The sequence below is a fragment of the Podarcis pityusensis genome (assembly GCF_964106645.2).
Source record: "Podarcis pityusensis genome assembly, chromosome: 3".
In the NCBI taxonomy this organism is placed as follows: Eukaryota; Metazoa; Chordata; class Lepidosauria; order Squamata; family Lacertidae; genus Podarcis; species Podarcis pityusensis.
In genome coordinates this window covers 77,663,879-77,686,928 of record NC_138026.1, presented here as the reverse complement: position 1 = coordinate 77,686,928, position 23,050 = coordinate 77,663,879, and the positions used below count along the sequence as shown (strand labels likewise).

The 23,050-nt window shown below is 39.0% G+C and overlaps 1 protein-coding gene across 18 annotated transcripts in view; it reads right to left on the bottom strand.

Annotated features, from left to right (window-relative positions):
* Positions 1-23,050, bottom strand: part of RYR2 (ryanodine receptor 2) — a 260,198-nt gene that overhangs the window by 87,083 nt on the left and 150,065 nt on the right. For all 18 annotated transcript variants that reach the window (XM_080997555.1, XM_080997568.1, XM_080997565.1 and 15 more), the window contains 17 exons: positions 22,672-22,775; positions 19,983-20,118; positions 18,827-19,013; positions 17,748-17,853; positions 17,075-17,195; positions 15,880-16,049; positions 14,787-15,007; positions 14,093-14,183; positions 12,714-12,854; positions 11,605-11,768; positions 10,865-10,943; positions 9,118-9,207; positions 7,675-7,812; positions 6,213-6,290; positions 5,279-5,354; positions 2,239-2,365; positions 943-1,058 (listed from right to left, as the gene is read on the bottom strand). In XM_080997555.1, the coding sequence (XP_080853681.1) occupies positions 943-1,058; positions 2,239-2,365; positions 5,279-5,354; positions 6,213-6,290; positions 7,675-7,812; positions 9,118-9,207; positions 10,865-10,943; positions 11,605-11,768; positions 12,714-12,854; positions 14,093-14,183; positions 14,787-15,007; positions 15,880-16,049; positions 17,075-17,195; positions 17,748-17,853; positions 18,827-19,013; positions 19,983-20,118; positions 22,672-22,775 (2,145 nt within the window). The remainder of the gene's footprint in view (positions 1-942; positions 1,059-2,238; positions 2,366-5,278; positions 5,355-6,212; positions 6,291-7,674; positions 7,813-9,117; positions 9,208-10,864; positions 10,944-11,604; positions 11,769-12,713; positions 12,855-14,092; positions 14,184-14,786; positions 15,008-15,879; positions 16,050-17,074; positions 17,196-17,747; positions 17,854-18,826; positions 19,014-19,982; positions 20,119-22,671; positions 22,776-23,050) is intronic.

Below are 23,050 nucleotides of genomic sequence, written 5' to 3'. Positions count from 1 at the left end.
TATTCTTAAACCATATTTCTCATATATTGAATTGTATACATTAATATACAGTATGTATGTAGCAATTTTATCCCTAACAGGTTTCTCCCTTTTTATCAGCAAAAGTGTGACAACTGGTTTAATCTCAGTTGTAGCGATCTATAATTGCTTGCAAAAACCATAGCTCAAGCTCCCCTAGCTCCTCCATTACTATTTCAAGATTGAATCAGCCTCCACACTGAACTTAACACCATGCCTCTTTTTTCCACTTTTTCTTTTAAGTAAGTAGGACAAGGAAATGACAGTGCCTGTCAGAAACAATCAGACTAGATAATACTACTCTCAACCCCCACCCAAATCATGAGTGTAGGTGAAAATTTAATTTTGCATATTAAAATTGAATATTGCATATTTAAAAAAGGAATAAGGAAGGAAGGGCAGTCACCAAATAGATACCTTGAACGCTGGAGTGTATTATAAATCATTGGAACATAAATTTTCAAGACAATGCTCACTTGCATACTTGTATGAAATTTATTTAAACTAGACAGATTGCTTCCATTTTATATTTGTTTAAAAATTAAGACATATACCGAATGGTTTCTTCTTCATGAACTTTATGATCTATTTATGTAAGACCCGCATTCTTTATATATGAACATGTGATGTATGATGTGAAGTTGCTCATTCGTTTTTTTCTACTAAACAGTAATACTAATGTTAAAAACTTAATGATTTCCCACATTTTTGGGAGGACCTAATGGTCTTGTTCACATGACATGCTAAGCCAAACCTCCTCTCCAGGGAAGGAGCTCGCAGACACTTTGCTTCTCCCCAGCCCTTTCTGATGCCATGCCAAGCTAATTCAAGGTTTGGACTGGGGCTCATGGATAAGTTATTTCCTCACTAACCATGATCTCTAACCAATGTTAAAATACAAAATGCTTATTTACAGTGACTTACCAAACTCCAGAATATACTGATGGGCTTCATCCACATATCTTATCAGCTGCTGAAGAAAACTGTAAGCAAATCGTTTCTCGATGGAAGGCGTGTCTAATTCTAGATCCTTTAGACCTCTAGAACGACAAGAGCTTTCACTCAAACTTAGAACCCAAAAAGTAGATTTTTGTACAAAAACGTGCAAATTATCACAAAGCTATCTGTGGCCTTGTATATTCACCTACCTGCATATACTTTTAAAGTAATTTAGATTAAACTCATATTAATACAGCAAAAAATGTTTCTGTGTGTTTTACGTGAATTTTTGTTTCTCTTTTCAGTTTGGCATCATTTTGCCATGATTCGGATGTTAACCTAAACCACTGTATTGGCAAGTCTTAATATGAGACTCAGGTTGTCCTCTCCCTAATTCTCCTTCAATATTATTATTCCCTTCTGGTTGGTGGCGAACTATATCTTCAGGTTACATCCAAATCAACTATCTGTATCCCCTCAGCTGGACAGATCAACTGTCACTACAGAAAATAGCACCACTGTATAGGAATTTCCCTTATATTCCTCCTGTACCATCCTTCTTATTTTAAGGATTTGATGAAAAAGACTGATTGGGTGGCCTTTACAGCTTTCAGCTGTTTTAGGATGAGAAATGTGTCATTTTTATAGCATTACTACTTCATGAGCATTTCAGTTTTACAAACAAAAATGCACATATACTGGTGGTAGTCAACTAAATTTTGCTCAGAGTAGACCTGTTTAAATTAATGAAGCTAACTTAGTCATCTTTATTAATTTAAATGGGTCTGTTCTGAGTAAAAGACTTAGGCCCAGATTGAACTGACCAGATGCCAGCACAAGGGGTCCCCTTAGTGCAGCAAGGTTCCCTACGTCCACCCGGCTACCCCAAATTCGTGCTGGAATTCAGGAGAACCCCCAAAAGAGTGCAAGGGCGAAGAGGAAGGGCCATTCCACCTGGAAGCAGAAATGCTTGCACTGACAAAAACTCTCAGAAGAGCGCAATGCTGAATTCTTCCCAATGGTTTTGTAGCTGTCGTCCAGTGTTCAGGAAAAGTTCAGAAACAGAAAACAAAAAGAACTTCGCAAATATTTCAGATTTACTACTTGATTCACATTTTAAACAAAAACTAAACTTCCTGCCTTTTGTGTGCATATGTGTGCGTGCATATGTATTATTAAATAAATAAATAAATAAATAATACACACTCCATATGGCAAAGGTTTAACTCAGCATTGTTTACCTTTTACCTAAAATCTATTGCAACACAGATTAGAATTTACCTTGAGACCACATATCCATTGATCTGTAGGAACTTCAGGATATCTTGTGCTTTCTCTCTGTCCTTGGCCTTTTCTTTGGCTGTCAGTGTATCATATGGAACTAGTAAGGGATGGTTTCCTCCTCCCACTGTTGTAAGTTAGAAAAATGACACCATAGTTAAGGCTGAGGGGTGGCCAACTTAGGATATATTGTGAATAACTTCAAATAGGGTTATATTACTGTTTTATTCCAAAATGCCCATAATAAACTTCCATAATTCATTAAGCACATTACGGTTTAGTCATAGGTAAAAAAAATATATACATTATGCAAAAAAGTACAACATTTAAAAACATAAAAGATTTGACAATTCAAATGCCAGAATCAAGGGGTCCTCACTGCCATGGCAAGTTTGTGGGGTGCAGAGGAAGAATTATTGGGCCAGAGCAGGTGCCTCACAGAAACAAGGCACGGGGCCATGCTTGCTAAGGTCCCACGTTGGTGAAAGAGAGACCGCAACAACAGAATGAGAGTGGGAAAGTATCCAGAAGATCAGTTTCATGTGGGATGGGAAATAGCAAGACACTCCTAAGGCTGGAGGAGCTCTCCCAGAGAAAGAGCTGCCTTATAGGTAGCTAATATGGGTAACCACTTCACACCTGCCTCTCCTCACAAGGAGACTAGTTTATTAGATAGAGGTTGGGCCTGGCTTCAGTGTCGCAAGAAAGACATCACAGCGGTCTAACTATGCCCATCTCCTTAAGCATCTTGTAGGGAGGGAGTACAACTAACCACTTTCACACTGGTCTTAGCTGATGCATGTACTTCATATTCCTTCAACAAAGTTGTGGTCTGTTTAATCCAAACCGTTCATGTCTGCATCTTTTTCCTCCCAAGGCCCGAGGGAGGAGGGGCACTGAGCAGCTCCATCTCCCAGTACATAACACAATCAATTTAAATCTATGCACTACTCGTTAGGCAAGTCCACTATTCTTTCATTAACTCATCATTTGTAGGGTTAATATATGTTTAAAATATGGATTTTTAAAAAATGAATTTCTCCCCACCAAGCATTCTTGAAAAGGGAGACAGAATCACTTCTGCTTCTCCAAAGTGCTTCTGTCTATGCACTGGGGGTTAAAGCCATTATTTGATGCCCCCACCATGCCTCATGGAAGGCTGTTCTACAGTATTCTTTGCAAAGAGATATTAAACATCAAAAGGGAACAGAGCACCAAATGAATGCCTAATAACCCACTAAAGAACAGACATTAAAGACGTCGTCACATGATACACTATATACATTTCTGATAAGCTGTTTTAACAGTTGAATACAAATATTAAAGAAGATGGCAAGCAATATGTCTGCCTAGCAGGAGAAGTCGGTGCAAGCAGGGCAGCGATGCCCACCTGCCTTCCAACTATCAGGCATCCCTGATGGTTCCTAGGAAGAAGGATGAGGCATGGAATGTGTGCAGCATTGGTGTCCTGAAGCCATACTCCCACACCTTTTTGAATTCCCCACCCTTCACCATCTCCCTCTCAGGAACCAGCAGTGACACTTAGTGATCAGAAGAAACAAGAGCAAAGTCGCCCTCTGTCCTGCCAGTGCTGGATTTACATAATAGCTAAACAAACTACAGCTTAGGGCCCCACTCTCTTAGGGGCCCCCAAAAAATTTAAAGGGAAAAAAACCCTGGGTGTACATTTCCAAAAAATAAAATAAAACCTACATACAGCAACTGTGTTTTGTGTTGTGTAGGCTCTTATGATGTAAGTAATGGGCCGCCAATCATTTTAAGTTAGAGCTTAATAATTATTTCACTATTATTATACTTCTTAATTGTATTTTAGTCCAACAATTACTTTGTTAAAATACATATTTTGTTATGTGCAAATGGCTTTAGATACCTATTAGGTCCATAAATTACCATATAGCATATATTCAACACAAAAAACAGCAACAATTTGCTGTTGACAGCTGGACATATAAAGGGCCCCATTACCTTCAGTGGCTTAGGGCCTCATCAAACCTAAATCCAGCCCTGTGCCCTGACCTGCCTGTAACTGCTATCCTAGAAATGAATCTTTGCTAAAACTTTTCCAGCAGCATAAAGGAAAGAAGAATCAAAAATATGACTCAACTTTGCAAAGCTAAACACACTTTCCAGCACATTACCACCCCCTCACTGCTAAAACAGGCAACGCTTGACTTTATCTTCTGAGGTTTTAAACTGCATTTTGCTTTTTTTCTATTATCTGTTTTCATACTTACAGTTGGGAATGAAAATCCTCAATCTGGCACGATGTAGTTATTAGGTTGTCATTTAGCTAAAAGATAATTTCTCACAGTTCTATATTGCGGGCATCAGTCAAGAATTAATATATTCTCTGCTAGCAACATCTTTTTACCTACTAAGGCACGCACTTTAACTTGGATAAGGCAAGGATGAAGCAAATGCTTGCCTTTAGATTTTGACATGGTATTCTAAATGAACATGGCATTGAAAGGTTTAAAAAGTAGATATAGCAAATTATGAGGTAGGATAGGAGTTTAAAATGGTCGGCAAAGACAAGTGGTGTTTGGATGGCTTCTGTCTGTGTATGTTTTAATGCATATTGTAGGAAATAACATGTTTTGAAAAACTCTGAGGCCTTATTTTTCAAATTTAATAGCTGATATATACATTAAGAATTACTGGGTGGGATAACCCATACTGTGTATTAGTATTATTCTGTTCCAAAATTATTCCCAAATCATTATCTTCAAAATACACAATGATTTCTTTGTAATTTTTGCATAGTATCACTAGTATATGTTGCCCTTCATACATATGTAAGCCAAAACAAACCCTGGTCCCTGGTGTACTACTCAGGCCAAATATTTTTATTAACTTCCAGAATGTATTTATATGTTCAAAACATATGTATATCTGAATCTATACCCTAAAAACCTGGGTGAATTATTACAATCCTGTTTTTTTAAAAAATTAATGATTATTGTTAGGAAACCCAAGCTAATAATTCATACGTTGGTAAAATTATAAGCAAATTCTTTACCTTTTGCTTCAAGTTCCATCTTCTTTTTCTTTGCCCAGATATTGTGATAGTTTTCAGCCATCATTTCAGCCATAGCCTGGTGAAATAAAAGGATTTATTTCATAACAGCTAATCTTAAATCATGCTTGTTACGCATTTTTGTTTTATTGTTTTAGGATATGGCAGTCAGCTTCACAATAGCCAATTTTAAATGAAGCTTCTTTTGCATTTATTTTTATATTATTATGCTTTTGCTAAAGTTGCAAAGGTGCACTTCAGATTCCCCCCCCCCCATAATTAGCTTCCTAGTACATTAATTTTACAAATCTAAGCTTCAAGAAATGATCTCAAACATTAGAAATGTTTGCTTTAATGCAGAGATCCCATGGGATCCCATAGGATTAGGAGTGGAAGTGTTTTTTGCCTGTGCAACCCAAAGATTTGCTACAGAGGATTGGTGGTTGTTTCCCATAATGCCTTGGGAGATGGCATGAGGGTTTGCAGGAGGAATTGGCAAAAACTGTCACCCAACAAATTTCTTCTCTGCTACATTGGCTCTTATCCCTAATGACTGCCATGGCACAGAATTAATTGTTATTGCAGATCTTAATTGTTCTAACTGATTTATCTTATTGATTTTTTTTTTTTCAAGCCAGAAAGCTACCCAAGATACATTGAAGAAGCTGTACTCTGTACTCTGCTTGAGGCTACTCTTTGTAGTCCACTTTTTGTAACCGGAATTATACTACAAAAGTTGAATTTAAGCACATACAATAGCACCCACTAGTTTTTGCTGCAAGGACTAACCTGCTTAATCCTCTGGAAATTCTTAAAATTGTACAGATGTCATATACCAGAGGATAAGCAGGGAACTTGCATTGTACAAACATGGTGAAAGAAACAAAAGCTTTCTTAAATGTTTCTAATACATGACATTAGCTGTGATATGACTTACATGCAGTTCTCTGGAGAGGGTAACATTACTCATGTCAATTGCACGAGGGCTATAACCATGGACAGTATCTACAGAAACCTGAGTAAATATTAACAGATGTGTAAAAAAGGGGGGGGGAAGAATGACCAAATACAAGTTAAAAAGTTAAATGACAACTTACAAAAGATAAGAGGTTTATTAACAAATCCATCTGGAAAGAGGGAGCAATTGACAATTTATCAGCCTACACATATTTCTCTATTAAAATGCAAAATGCTGCAGATTAATAAGAGTTAGGCATAGTCCAGATAATATTTTTTTATAATAAAAAAACATTGTTAGTACAATACTGACATTTTTGGGACTTTATGAAACTGCATTGCGCCAATTTTCCATTTATCTAAATGAATAATTGGCATGTGCAAGGAATCACAGTGAAATCAAACAGAAATGGAGCCAAAAGATGAGACATGCTGAGCATTAATACAATATTCTTCCAAAAACTACAGGTACATGATACAAATTTCAGCTTGAAGAAATGGTCTATCTACTGGAAAAGGCAAAGAATATTTTAAAGAAATGAATGCTGCCATTTCTCTTTCCCCAGAATCTCTCTTGAAACACTATCCGGGGGGAAAATAATGGACTTCATTGTAGATTAAAGTTATTTTCTAGAAAATACTGCAATCCTGATAATCATTTATCAGGAATAGTTGTGATTACCTATACAGAGCAATCCAAACTCCTGGCCTGCCAAGCTGGAGGAGGTAGGATGTGATGGAAATCTTGCTCCACAGGGTTCCACTGGTTTTTTTTGGGGGGGGGGGGTGTCTGCTACCATGGAGGTCTCTGTTCCATGTACCAAGAGCAGAAGCAAACATCCCTCTCCCTTCAGTAACAGCCAGCATAAGCCCCCAAAACTAGGTGGGGAGGAAACAGACCTGGTTGGCAAATGTTCCATTGGAACACAAGCCAATCCAGCTACTAGCAATGGACCTAATCTGAGTCTCTCTGCTGTACCAGCCTGGAGTTGGCAGAGCAAAGATCAACAGTTGTGTATCACCTTCTGCCCTGGGCCAGCATAAGCAGCAGAACCTCAGATATGGCGGTGGCTCCAACAGTCCACTGAACTCTGATGCTCCTGGCCAGGAGTTGGGATTGCAGCCATAAGACTCTTTATAAATAGCAAGTTTAAAAAAAACACATACAAAATAGTGTCACAACACTGTATAATTCAGTCTGTATTACTTGATTCATTCAAAACTGCACACACTTTAGAATGTCACTCACCTCTTTTTCCTACATGTGCAACACAACTGAAGTATAGCAGCAAATAAAGCTGGTACCTGATTATTTTCCATGACAATAGTATGCCAAATTCTCCTCTACATCTAAACCAGTCCTTTATATTTATTAATCACTAGATGCCTGAGATTATGTTACTCGGTAGAAGCAAACACTTGCAGCACGATAGAGGATGTACCTGACTTGTCTGTGATATTCGGCGTGGCCTGTTATAAAGAGCCATAGTATCTCCTTCCCTCGTTCTTTCAACCCGCCATCCCCAAGCAAGCATGGTTTTCAAGGACTCCTTGATTGGCCATCTGTAAATTTCTTTCTCCTAGGGAAAGCAAATAGATGATTATGTTTTTAGTTATCAAGTAGCTGAGAGGACAGTACACTCTCTTATAACACTATTATATTTTAATTAATACATAATTTAATAGTAATCTAATACTTGCCTAGGTTAGCTCCCAGACCTCTGGCTAACTCTGGTATAGCATTAAAATGTAAGAATAACCAGCATACTACCCAGCATGTCCACATTGGAATGCAGAAATATAGCTTGATTCTACAAATATTCATTTTAAAACAAGTTTCACTGCAGTCAATGTAACGAACTTTTCATGCACAAAAATGGAATCAGATGTGGGCTGCAAGGATGAATTGCAGTATCACTGTATGATATAATAAGTAGAGATGATGAAGTTATACTACCAGCCATCTCAGATTATCTCAACAGGTGTACATAATACAAGACAAGGGAAGTCTTGGACAAAACAAGAAAAATGATAAGCCCATCACTTAAACTCAATATGTCAATGCAGCCCAAAGAGAGAGAAGCAAATTATTTGTTAAAAGATGCAGCTCATGTAAAGGTTTGATGAAAAGATTCATAAAGAGGGTAGCCCTGACATGAGGTGTGCAACTGAGGAATCTAATTCTATGTGTTTAGAATTCATAGATAAGCCGTTCTATTTTCAGGGAGGCCACCAAGGAACAAAACACAAACTGGATGTCATGGAGTGTGGCATCAGCCCTGGAAATTTTAAGTAACATTCTTGTTACACAGTCTAGGTCCTGATGGGAATTCTCTAGATCATCCAGCCATATGAGGGATGCCCTGGTAAACACTGAGGATGGACACAAGTGTTGGGCAGCAAGGACAGCTGCCTCATGCGCTCTGCATAAGGCGAAGTCCAGTCACCATTCTGATGAATCCTTAAGCTGTGCATTCCCATTTTTAGGAAGAAGGAATTTAGCAAAGAAGATGACACATGATTATCCATGGCTGGGTTTTTCAGCATATTCATAAACTGTTGGTCAAGGTTATAAAACCTATTGGCTATGATGACTTTTTTATATTGTAATGAAGTACCCTACTCTCTTTCCTCTCTCACAAGTCCTGCCTCAGACTAGACGAGAAACTTCAGACTGGTGGAACGTGCTCAATTTGCACAAAAATATCATTAATCCGGTCTTTCTAACTTAGAAAGTGAGTTAATATATGAGAGGAGGAACAGCCCAGTGTTCTAACAACCAAGGGATTTGTCTATTGTTTAAGATATCACTAAAGTTAATTGTTCCTTTTAATAATAAAACAAAAAGATCACCACAAACAAAACATTTGACATGAACTTCTTACCTTTTCTGCTAACAGTTTATATTGTTTCATTAATGGCTGCACTTTGGAAGATTCTGAGTATGTTTCACCATATATCCACCCATTTGCAAACTGATAAAAATAAAAAGCGGGAGGGGATAAGCTGAACAGGAATCTTGATGTCATTTATGTTTTGGATGGTGTTTTTGCATGCTATCATTACGCTATACCCACTTGTCCAAGAGAATTAGACTCACCAGCATATTTTTGCCTTGGTTATTTTGAACTTAAAATGACTTAACAGCTGTAATAACAATATCCTATATTCTAATTAGTCATGCAATAACTCATTGAAATTAAGAACTTCTTATCATATATACTAATAGTGAACTCATTCTCAGAATACTAATGTAGCCAAAACAGCTACATTATCCATGCACAGGCTAAGAGGAACCCAAAGGTTTGCAAAAGTTTTTTTAAAAGATGGGGGAAGAAAATCATCCCCTCCCCAACAACAACAAAAACAGCCCATTGACTGAGCACACTTAGAGGGCATGGAACGCTGACTGAGTGTTAGGGAGTGGAAACTGAAAAGTGGCTGAGGAGGTGGAACAGAGTGGCTTGAAACTGAACAGGAGAATGCCACAGTGCACCATTTTGCTGCAGGTCCCATCTATGGAGAGAATTTTCTGAAAACCTCGGTGTCAAACTTATCTTCGTTGCTTGTTTTTCATTTCTGTCTGTCTCGCTCCTTGGTTTCAACAAGAAGCAAGGTTTTTTAATTGGTTGCCCTAAATATGTGAAAAATTCTTGCATACAGTATGCAGTATCAGATGAATAATATTACATGAATATTACATGAATAATATTACATGAATGTATATACTCTCCAGGTTTCCTAAAGTAACAGATGCATACAACAATGCATATAATTGTATAAAAATACTCATGTATTAATACCGATAAATTTATACTGCAGAAATATAATACTGAATGACACTTGAGTCTTTTATATGTATAATATACAATTTTTGCATATAATTTTGCATATAATTAGTTGGCTCAGATGTAATGGGAGACTTGATATAATGGGGGGAAAGCTCAATTGGGGCAGAACCACCAAATTCTAGGAATAAATCCATTTAAAGTGGATTGTTCCTGCTTCCCTAGTCCCAACTATAGTAGATATAGACTTAAATCAAGTGCATTTTCAAACAAATAGTAACTAAAAGCTTGCATGTGTATGTTGTGGTCATGAAACCTATATTTTTACCACACAAGAGGTGCTCTTCAAAGTGAACAGTTTTTTTAAAAGGACCATATATTAAATAGTGCATGCATGGTGCAGAAGCACTGTAAATATACCTGGCACCCATCCACCCCACAGCACTAATATGCACCGTTGGTAAAATTGGATCAGATACTTATGATTTCTATTTTTCTAGATCTAAAATGTCATTTTCCAGATAGAAGGCAACCATGCAAACGCAACCATCCAAATATCTGATAACAAACATAAACATCCTTACTAAAAGCAAAAAGCAAAAAAAAAAAGTGTTAACTAATTAGATCAGTATAAATGTAAAAACAGGGACTACTCTGAAACTCAGAAGATAAATGCATTTAAAGAAAACTTTTTGATTAAAGAAAGAAGACTGTTCTAATCATGCAACATAAACAAGATTCCATGATGGATACTAAAAATGGAAAATGTGTTTCAGACTATTATCCAGACAGATTTTTAATACTTTAAATATGCTCTAGGGGAAAAATTTGCTAAACATTTTACCTTTTCCATGCACCATTTATCATGGGAATGTTCTGCATATTTGTTAATAAAGTAGTCTAGCTTTTCAGGAATTGTAATGCTAGATAAGAAAATACAAGACCAGGATTAATAATATATATAATAAATTGTGCATTCCTTTTAATCCTTTTTTCATAAAAACAGTTGATCATAACATACTTATAGCCCTAAAAGAGCTTGAGACCAGCAGATACCTACCAGCCCACCCCCCACCCCCCAATATAGACCAAGTTAAGCTTTGATATGTTCCAAGGAAACCCTGCTGATCATTCCACAACCAGCCGAATGTTGTTTGGTAATAACATGTAAGTGGACCTCCTCTGTGATAACCCCCTTTGGAATACTCTCCCTGAAGTGGTCCGAGAAGTGGTTACAGTTTAGGATCAGAGTTTTCCTTCTCCTAGATGGGCTACCTTCCCAGGTTGACAAGCATCATCTGCCCCTCACTTCCCTCTACAGCCTGTGCAGAAACTGCCTTCTTGACCGTCAGACCCACTATTGGTCTCGTCTGCTCAATCTGCCGGAGCCAGGGGAAGTCTCTAGCTCACTGAGGATTAGAGACCCATCAGCTACCTTCACCTTGTTTAGCCAGCCAGTTGAAGTTGTTTCCTAGGATGTGGCTGATGTCGCATGCGGACAGCTTCTAGGAACCACAGGCAAGAGCTGAGTGCGTGTTGGACAAAATACACCAGAAGTGGCACGACAGTATAATAAATCCTTACTTTGAAGTATCAACAGGTTGTGGATTAAAGTTCCCATCTGAATCCATGGACGCTTGCTTTTCCATCACACCCACATAGTTTGATTCCATGTAATCAGGAGGCAAAGCCCCAGCCACTGCACTCAGGCACGGCAAGGCCAGTTTGAATAGTTCCTGTTCATATTTCTGGGAAGACAAAGTAGAATACAAAAGACCTAGCAATGAATTGAGACAGCCTCTATTTTTACTGGAAAATTAGCAATGTTTTAGTATCTGAGCTAGCATCACTTGTACTTTGATCTGCCATGGCGTGTACATTCAGGATCTTCTCTATGCAAATAGCACTGGAGGAAGGGGTTAAATTTCTCCTCCGTATCTGTGGTGATCCTGATTATTATCACCCCACCCCACAGGGTCAGTTGAATTTTTCAAAACATGACATTTAATACAAAGATGAGTCTTTAAGAGGTTCCAGGGCACCTCCATGCACTTAAAAAAAAGGGGGGTAGTGAGAAATCTTTTTCTGAAACCAACTTTCTGCCATCATCTCTATTTTATCCCATTTATTTACTTTATTTATTTGAATTCCACAGAGTGCTCTGAAACTGAAGGATAACAAGTAGTATATATTGGTGACCCATGGTAACTATAATGGCCTTATCAAAAGGAGTGGAATCATGAAGCAGCCACCATGTAAAGTTCCCTCACAATTTGGCAGGACTGCAGACATGGCCTCCAATATGGTATGAGGAGCTATTGCCAGGATTATCAGAGGAAATAAAACGTGGCATGCATGTGCAAGCACTTGTTTATACACAAAGGAGTCACATTTTGTATGTAATGCACAATTATTATTGCATATTTGGAAATTATTCATTTTCAAAGAATACTGCCTTCACATTACGTTAAAGAGCCAGGGATCCTGGTACATAACAATTATATAGTTGCATTCATTGCTATAAATTGTCATTTTTATATACTTATTTTATTAGGCAATCAAACTTTGCTGGGGAAACTATGAAGAACATTTAATAAAAGGGTTTGCAGGAATATCCATTTCTCAAAAAAGACATTAGAAAAATAGAGTACATTATTCTTCCAACATGCTTAAAACATAAACTTAAAAGTTACCTTTTGAGATAAGGCATCAAAAATACCCCAGAACAACTTCCTGGACAAATGAAGTTCTTCTTCTGAAGCAGCACCAAAGTTGCCCCATCCTCCTGGTAAACAGTAATACTTCCAACATCTTTCATAATGATTTGTCAGCAACTTGGGAGGGGAAAAATAACTCCGTTTCAGAGAATCCACTATAAACTTTGTAGAGCAGTTACGTACGATCAGTTTCAGCTACTGAGACATTGTTGTGTGAGTCTGTTGCAATGATTTGTATTGCTGAATCTTAAAGATAGTTTTATTTTGGCATAGGCCACAAAAGCTTAGGTCACACAATATACCTGTTAGTTTGTAAGATGCCAAAACCCCAACTAGTCATTAAAGACTCTCCTCCCTGGAAGAGAGGGGAGTGGTTGTGGGCGGGAGCCCGAGCACCGCCCCTAGCAGGGGGCATTAGCCCCCTGCCTCCTCCTCTCACCTGGCTGGCGCCCACGCCCCCTTGGCAGGCATCCAACCAGGTGCCTTCGAGGGGGCGTGTTCAGCAGCCTTTTGCGGCGGTGCCAGCCTCTCCTCGGCCTCATTCTTCTCCGTCCTCTCGTCGTGAGTCACCCACCCTCCACTCCCTTTTACCTCAGGGTCTTTGTTCTTTGGCCTTGCTATGGACCTTAGGTTGGTCGCCCTGGTTGTCTAGGAATTTTTCCATTTGGCATTAGGCTTTTTGGTTTTTTCGCCTACCTCGTAGCAATCGTCACAACTTTTGTGGTATTGGTGGGTAGGTTAGGCATTGGAATAATGTGTTGTGGTTTGTCGAAGGGCTGGGTGTGGCCATCGCCTATGCCTTCAATTTTTGGGTATTCCGTTAAAGGAATCTGGCGGCCGTGTACTCTGTCCGATGTCTGCTTGGCGGGAGGCCATGGCACGACCCCCGGTGACATCAGGGGAGAGCCTATAGTTGGATTAGCATCAACAGGCTCCACCTACTGGTGAATAAACCCCCTTGTTTTAGACATCCAATGCCTAAGCCAATACCTTTTCACTGCTGTAATCAATAAAGTTGTGGCCTTTTCTTGCCCATTAACCTTATATCACGTGTCCTTGTGTATTTATTTCACATCGCGGGGGTCAGGTCCTCGAACCACAATTTCATACCTAGTATCATTCCAAAAAACTATAGAAGGGTTTCTGTGAACCACCCTAAGACCTCCAGGTATAGGGCAATATAATCATCATCATAATGTGATCTGTTTTAAAGATTGTGCTGGATGTAAATGACTGTGACGAAATGTTTTTGCTTCACAGTGTAGTCAAAATGCTGTTATCAGATCTAGGTTCTGAAGGATGATGGTAAGTGGCAGTTGTATATTCTGAAAGGGAAGATTAAAGACCACACTCACCTTAAGAGGCATCTTTGCATGCTCATTTAGCAGTGGAATATCAAACACTAATCTTCTCAACAAATGTTGCATCATTGAAGGCCTCAGCTGACTGCAAGTAGAAAGAAGAAAGTGAGTAGAAAATGTGTTCTTCTGTTGGAGAATAGCAAGCAACCTACTTTGCAGACCTTATCCAAACAGTGTAGAGTTTATTCTACACATGTCTGATTATACTTTGTTGTATTTCTTTGGATTCCCTTATGACTTATGAGAATAATTTTAAGAAACCCATAAACTTGTATTCATCCATTCCAATCCAACCCTATGAATATTCTTAGTTCAATGGGATTTAATCCCAAAGAGGTGTAATGTTCTGTTGCTATTTCAAAGCATCCTGAGTACATTCAAAGCATCTTTAATGTATTTTAATCTTTGCTGGAAGCCGCCAAGAGTGGCTGGGGAAACCCAGCCAGATGGGCGGCGTACAGATAATATATTATTATTATTATTATTATTATTATTATTATTATCTTGAGTACATTATCAGGGATGTGACATATTGGGATTATAATATACAATATATTGGGCGGCTCCCAACAGAATACTAAAAACACGATAAAATATCAAACATTAAAAAATTTATCGCCAATGTTATTAAGAGACACTTTCGCTCTAGAAACTAATTTTCCTATAAATCCCAGAAGTATACACTTACCCACATATGGAGAGTAGGCACTCTTCAATAGAGTCCCGTTGAGCTTTGGTAAGAGAGCAGCCCTTGGAAAGTCGGTACACAGTATGTAGCAAGGAATCTATAAGGGAAGCATGGTGTTCTGTGCCAGCAAAAAGAGGAGCACATCTAGTTAATAAAGGCAAAACAGCAGTGCAGAGGTACCGATTGAGAGCCAGGGCCATATCTGTAGCACTCAGAGCAACCTATAAAATAAATTGTAAAGCTATTAAGGTAGGTAAGTTTTGTTGTATACAAAATGGTTACATAGTAACATGATGACAATCTATTAGGTTTGCTTTCAAGGAAGGCAAGATGGATTTTTATAGGAATAAAAGGACATTATGAGTGTGCTGGACTTGTTTTGCTTTCCTCTGCCATTTGTTTTCAATATTTAAACAACTCATGTATTTGCTAAAATCACATAACATGTTTATTATTTCATATTTCATTTCCCATTGTTTTACTTGGAAGATTCAGCTGTCTGTAATCACAAAATATAAAACAATAAAAATAAGCACGGTCAATATAATTAATTTACAAAATGCCTGTGTAATGTAATGTAATGTAATGTAATGTAATTACGAGCTCCTCAGATGGTGTGAACTGCTGAGAGTGCCATACAATGATGTTTACGTACCTACTACATTTTTGTTTAGGCACTTCTGAGGTGTAACCCAGTCATTTATGGAAGATTAATTTTATATTTTATGAAGTGTTTTGCTGTTTTAGAGATTGATTTTTTTATTTAAAAAACCCTATTTTATTGTTCACAGATTTTGTGTTTCTGCAGTTTATTCTTCTTTTTTTACTTTATACTGCTTCAATGGCTTTGTGCTCTGAATTTATCTAAACATTTGTTTATTATTAGTAGATAATAATATCTTACATGAAAAAATGAATTTGTCTAAAGTTATACAATACATCCATGGAATTTGAAGTCAAGTCTCCCAACTTTCAATACTCAATTCTAGAGTATTGCAAAAACTTTCCTTATCATTTTCGAGAAGTCAGAAATATATGCATGGTATAGATCTAGATCAAAGAGAGAACCTAGTAATCAAAAGTTAATTGTTACCGTATCTAATGAAGCAGCAGCACGAAGATCTGGCAGAAAGCCAACTTCAAGAAGGTGTAGAAGAAAATCCTGGTCTTCAATCCCATAGACCCTGTCAAGGAACAATACCATGGCTGCCTTGTGGTCTGGGCAAAACCCCTCTGACATATCAGGTTCCACCACAGTACCATCTGAAAAAAAAAAATCAATTACACAGATTTCTGGTACTGATACAAGCAAATGGTACCTGCAACAAAATGTTGCAGCATGGAGTGCTTCTGTTCAGGATTTCGGGCGATCCAATTCATTCCTCCTCCCCGCTAGTTTTTCCATTCTCACCCCACATTAGTCAGCCAACAGTCCATGTCCACTGAGCATGTTCAATCCTCAAATGGCTTGTTTCCCCTGAATATTTTTCTGTATCAGCAAACCTGGGAATCTCCCAAGACTTATGGTATCATACCTCCCTCTTGAGCATTGATGGTACCAACTTGCCTACATAAGGACCGGCTCTCAGAGAACTGAGATCACTATTAGGATATATGATTGCATAACAGAACTACTTCCTGCCAAGAAGAATGAGTATATGAACATCCTCTAGACATCCTCTACATGGCTTACCCATTTTCTTGACTGAATAAAGGGAATTTGGCAGATAAAACCTAAATCATTCCAATCACAAGCACTATGGCATCCTTGTTATTGCAAATACTGATACTGAACATGTAGTTATTGGTTTACTACATGGGTAGGCAAACTAAGGCCCAGGGGCTGGATGTGGCCCAGTCACCTTCTCAATCCGGCCCGTGGATAGTCCTGGAATCAGCGTGTTTTTACATGAGTAGAATGTGCCCTTTTATTTAAAATGCATCTCTGGGTTATTTCTGCGGCATAGGAATTAGTTCATTCCCCCCCCCCCCTTCAAAATATAGTCTGGCTCCTCACAAGGTCTGAGTGACAGTGGACCAGCCCCCTGCTGAAAAAGTTTGCTGACCCCTGGTTTACTATCTTCGAACCACTATTTGATAATCCCATACTCCTGCAATTCTACAAGTGAGAGGCTCATGCAATGGAAAGTCAGTGTGAATTTCTGTTTCAGGTGTATATTTCATTTCCATTTTAATTTTCATACATATTTGAGAAAAAAGGTATTCTAAATCAGTCAAGTTTTTTGTGTTAGAACATATCAGAAAGAAAAATGGAACACTTTTCTTACCTTTTGCTATTGTTGGCATGTGGAAAGGAATGCTAATCACACCCACCAAATCTTCCAAAGGAATCAAAGACCGCAGAATGGATCTTATTCTAATTGCTTCCCCTTTGCCAGCATGGATTAGCTAACGAAGGAGTAATGCAAACATGTGTTTATATAACTGATATTATAATATGTATGCATATTATTCATAAGCAAGAGAGTAACAGTATTGATTTCAAACAATGATTTAAAAATCTAGAACACTGGGGGCCTACAGCAGGATACATACATTGAACAGCAAAGCTTAACATACATACATAACATAACATACAGGTATTCATGAGAAGCTAGAGTTATGGTACAGTCATCTGACACACAGTATATTGAAACTAGGTTGGAAAGTTGCAGTGCTCGTGTTAAGTATGTTTGGAAAGCCTTACTCACTTAGAACTGAAGAGGTAACGGTGTCAATGGTTGCATTTTCCTTTACGCTAAAGTGCTGTTATGCTTAAAAAAGTCTGAATGGATAAAGCCAAAAATCATACTCAAGGGTATACCAACAGCAGCAGCAACTTACAACTTGATACCCATTCAGAAACAGCAGTACTATTAAACCTGTGCTCTGATTTTAACCAATTAGCAGCAAGTAGATGTTCAACAAGGATGATAAACACTAGTAAACAACAGAACCTACATGCATTTCTGGAGCACAGCGTCCTAGGAGATCAATCAAAGCAGCATAAAAGGTCATGATGGCATTTCCCATGTGAATGGTATCATCTTCTTCTTCCACCTCACTTCTGTTTAATTTTTTTTCCCAACAGGAAGAAAAATAGAGGGTCAGCGAGGAATTTGTTATGGAAGTTTAACTTTGTTACAAAAGCAAGACTAGGTTTTATCCCTGGCATATCTAATAATAATTGCCTCAGACTGACTCTGGAGTCCAGTTATATAAACTTCTAACATTGCTCCACAAGAAAATGTAGCTTGGGGTATCTCTTTTACATTTATGTAATGAGCCATCCACATGTAGTCACTGCAAGCCCTATGCTAATTCAGTGAAGATTACCTTCATGGGGAACTGTGACTCAAACCACAAAGGGAACACTGAAGGCAGGTAAGCTGTTACCTCAAGTGGTGGCAAAGGGTGGGTGTGTTTTTCTGTCTCTAAAAAGAGGTGTGAGGCTTGGCCATCTCCTCTTCAAAGGTAAGCCAATCCCCCAAAGTTCTTAGAATTTGCCCTCCCTCTGGTAATTACACACTTTTTCATGAGAGATGGTCCCATGAAAGGTGTATAGGGAGGAGTTATTTGGCCCAGCCTTAAACCCTTCCTCCCACACCTGCAATAAAAGGACTTACACCATCTGATATTTAAGAACCATGGAAAGACGACTGATCTGCCCCAAAATTAATTATACAGTATTTATTTTCCAAAGCATCTTAGTAATACATTGATATATCCCATTCCTATGGTGAATTATGGTACTGATTCAGGAGTAATAGAAGATGTCAAATTCAAGACAAATATCTGCCTATTTGTGGTATAATAAAATATTACTATTCTGATTTACAGAAAATGTACTATTATTACGAATACTCCCAAAAGTTTCAAATGTTGAATACTTGGGGACAATTGCATTTAGAAACCTGTTAGGTTTGGCAGCTGACAAAGTATTTGCAAATTATGAATAAAGCCTTATTTTAGAAAACTAAATTCTGTAAGACCTATTACAAAATAGGTCTGGGGAAGTTAACCCCTTCTTTACTACCTACAGTGTTTTATTGGATCCACTACTTGGTGAAGGTCCATCTCTTGTGGGGTCTTCTGATATGTTTATGGCTTCCTCCATGGCAGCAAGCAGGCCATTTCCACCTTCTCCTCTCAGTGCTGGTCCAAAACATTCAGGACGTCGAATGAGCAGTCTTACCACCACATTGGCATTCTCTTCAACGCTCTCTCCTACAGTCAGTAAGGAAGGCCACAGCCAAAGTCACAATCCAGGGCTTACATGGGGGTAGGAACAAGCCTAGATGAACAGGTACCAGCACCATGTTGCTGTGCCAGATGAAGCAGAGATTTTATTCATTACACGATCCAGCTGTAATGACAGCCTCCTAAGTGTGATGGGAGAAACCCATGTCTAAGTAAGCTGTGAAGGTGACCGTTATTGTTCTGGCTGCAAGTAGGACAACCCCACTATATCCAGATCGGGAAACACTGGAATGCCTAGCCAAATCAACCTTTACAAGCCGTTTAGAGGACTTTCGGATTTCTGACATATTGTTGGGAAGTAGAAAAGTGAAAGAAACATGGACAAAAAATAAGGGGCTAGGGTGAATAACAATTGGGGGAAGGGAGTTGAAATGGACACTTGGAGTGTGAATATAGATGAATTTTAACACTCATCCAGTGTTACCAAATGCTTATTTTAGTTCACTCTTTTGTTTCTTCAACCTCTTTGCTACAGCAGTACTTTCATCATATTCTTAGCCACCCTGGTTCAAGGTAAAGAACAGTCATCTTGAAATCATTGCAATCTAGAGCCTGCATATTCAGATTTGTAAAGGCTAATGTTTTATCAATGATTGCAATATTCTGCAAAAGCTTGCCCCGCAGCCACTTGCACATACAACACACCACTTACAAATCAGCAAAGAACAAAAGGAGAATAATTAGAAAATTGATGTCGCAGTTACACAGACACATAGCAAAACAGAAAGCAATATAACTGTTGCCATGTTTAAAAAATAGAATACAAAATAATGTTTCCCAGTTTTAGCCCTTCAAAACAAATGAGAAAGGCTGGTGACATAAAACACAAGAGGAGCTCCACTTAATTTGGTGCATTAGTAGCAGTGATAGTCAAAGGTTTATATAATTATTTGGGAACAACAATAGTGGTACAAAATTAATAGGCTCCTACAGTACCATTGCAAAAAACAGCAAAACGAAGAAAATCCAAGTATCGTTCTCCTTCCACTGGGTTCCATCCAATATCTGGGTAACCTTTAGAAATCAGCAATGAGCAGCTTTGCAAACCACATCCAGCCAAGTAGCGGACTACCTAAGAACAAGGCAAAATTAAACAAAAGAGGCATTTACTGCAAAAAAAGAAGAAAAAGCTCAAGCCAGTATTCTAATAGGAAGTCCTCTTTTACTCCCTTTTCAATAGACTGGCTATTGCAGCAGCAGAAAAAACCCAAAGAAAAACTAATGCTATTCTAGGCTGCATCAACAAGAAGTATAGTGTCCAAATGAAGGGAAGTCATAGTCCTGCTCTCTTCTGCCTTGGTCAGACCACACCTGGAATACTGTGTCCAGTTCTGGGTTCCACAATTTAGGAAGGATATTGACAAGCTGAAATGTGTGCAGAGGAGGGCAACCAAGATGATAAAGGCTCTAGAAACCAATCATTGTGGTTCAAGGACCCGATCCCCGCTTTGTGGAATAAAGACACATGGACACAGTGTATAAGGTTAATGGGCAAGAAAAGGCCACAACTCACTTGATTACAGCAAGTGAGAAGGTATTGGCTTAGGCATTGGACCACTCAGAGAGGGGTGAGCCTAAAGGGGGTTTATTCACCAGAAGGTGGAGCCTGTTGATGCTAATACAACTGTAAGCTCTCCCCTGATGTCATCGAGGGTCGTGCCATGGCCCCCCGCCACACAGGCATCGGACAGGATCCACGACCGCCGGATTCCTTTAACGGAATACTCAAATTTGAAGGGGTAGGCGATAGCCACACCTAGCCCTTCCACACACCAACAACACAGTCCAATGCCTAACCGCCAAATACCAAGAAAGTTGTGACGATTGCTACGAGGTAGGCAAAAAAAAAACCAAAGGCCTAATGCCAGTTGGAAAAATTCCTACCAGGCCCCCTGGGCAACCTGGGCGACCAACCAAAGGTCCATAGCAAGGTCAAGCGAAAAGCTAAGCCCTAAGGGAGTGGTGGGTGGGTGACTCGCGACGAGAAGGTGAAAAGTGAGGCAGAATGGCTGGCGCAGCGGTATCTTAAACCGCACACCACGCCCCCTCCAAGCCGCCCGGTTGGGCAGGGGGCATAACGCCCCCTGCATGACGCAGTAATTGCGTCCCGCCCACAACACCTCCCCTCCTTGAGGAGGAGAGGCTTTATGAGGAACGGTTGAGGAGACTGAGAAGAGATTTGATAGCCATCTTCAAATACCATATCTCAACAACTGTCACATGAAAGGTGGAGCAAGCTTGTTTTCTCCTGCTATGGAGGGTAGGACCCAAACCCATGGAGTCAAGTTACAAGAAAGGAGAATCTGACGAAACATCAGGAAAACCATTCTGACAGAGCTGTTTGACAGTGAAACAAACTTGCTCAGGAGGTTATGGACATTCCTTCATTGGAGGTTTTTAAGCAGACGGCCATCTGTCATGGATACTTCTATTGAGATTCCTGCATTGCAGGGGGTTGGACTACGTGACCCTCAAGGTCTCTTCCAACTCTACAATTCTATGATCTAGTGAAAAATCTAGACAAACGTGAGACCTTAACATCATGTGACTGTCTGATAAGCTGCTGGCACAAATTAATGAATGGGGTGCACTTTGGGGGGGGGAGCATACTTAAGCTCCACTGAATTCAAAGAACTGTAAACATGCTGAACTTCCTTTGAACTTCTCCCAATTATGTAAAATTTGTGCAGCGTTGATTTTTCTCCTGCATCAGTGATCTATTCATTGATTTTCCCAAAGAACACTTCACTTCTCTACTCTTTTAAAGATGATTACCACAAGCTTATTTATTCATGCTGATTATTCACAGATCTGCTTTTCCACCCAGGTCGTGTTCCTCTGTAATTAAACTGAAAATTAAAATCTAGTTTGAAAATGAATACGTACCTCCACACATTTAAAATAAGGTCATGTAAGATATCTGATCAAGAAACAGCAACTCAGAGATGGAAATAGATTTTCACATAGATCCTGTAGGATGGGGCCACATTCTGCAGCACTATGAATACCCAGGTCCAAATTTTTACTCATCAATGGCTATTAGTCATGGCAGCTATTTATTAGCTCTGGTATCAGAGGCATTTGAAGACACAAGTAGGAGAAGAATGTTCATGAACTACTTGTGGGCTTCCTAGAGGCATCTGGTTGGTCACTGTAGGAGCAGGAAGCTGGACTAAGCAGGCTTTTGCTCTGATCCAGTGGGACTCTTCCAAAGCAGATCAATGTCATTAACAGTTTCTGAGTGAATCTTGGAATCACAGAATGATGATGCTGTTGATGACAGTCAGCTGTTCAGTTGCTGGGAGGTAGCGAGGTTGCAAGTCTTACAGGAGATTATAATCCTATGGTAAGCAACATGGATGTGGAAATCTTATGACAGGGAAGGGTATCTGAGAGAGTCTTCAGATTTTGGATTCCAACTCCCATCAGCCCCAGCAAGCAGCACCAATGGTCTGGGATAATGAGAACTGCAGACCAGCAACATTTGGATGCTGATAGGTTCTGTACCCTTGTGCTGTGGCATTTCGATGGCTACTACTGTATTTCATTAGTAAATAGATGCTTACGAAGATATGCAAGATACATATGTATAAAAATATAGTTAGCTATTCAGAAGCTGGTTTACCTTTTCTAGATCAGGTTCCCGCAAAGCTAGTGCAAGCTCATTATTATCCATTACAGATGCTGCTGCAACATCCAAAGGAGTTGATCCACGCATAGAAGGGGATGCTGTTAAGAGAACATTTCAGAAATGTTTAATGTATATAATAGGTGTGCCATACGTCCGGAATTTTGCAGACATGTCTGGAATACTGCATTCATCAGCAGTGTCCAGATGGAAATTGTCCAAATGTCTGGGAAAATCTGGACAGCACTTTTCTTTTCGCTCAACAACTTTGGGCAAACTCAACAACTTTTCTGCCTGGATTTCCACTGTTTGAAATATGGCAACCCTAGTATGTAAAATGTAAAGAAGTAGCATGGCTTACAAATAAATATCACAG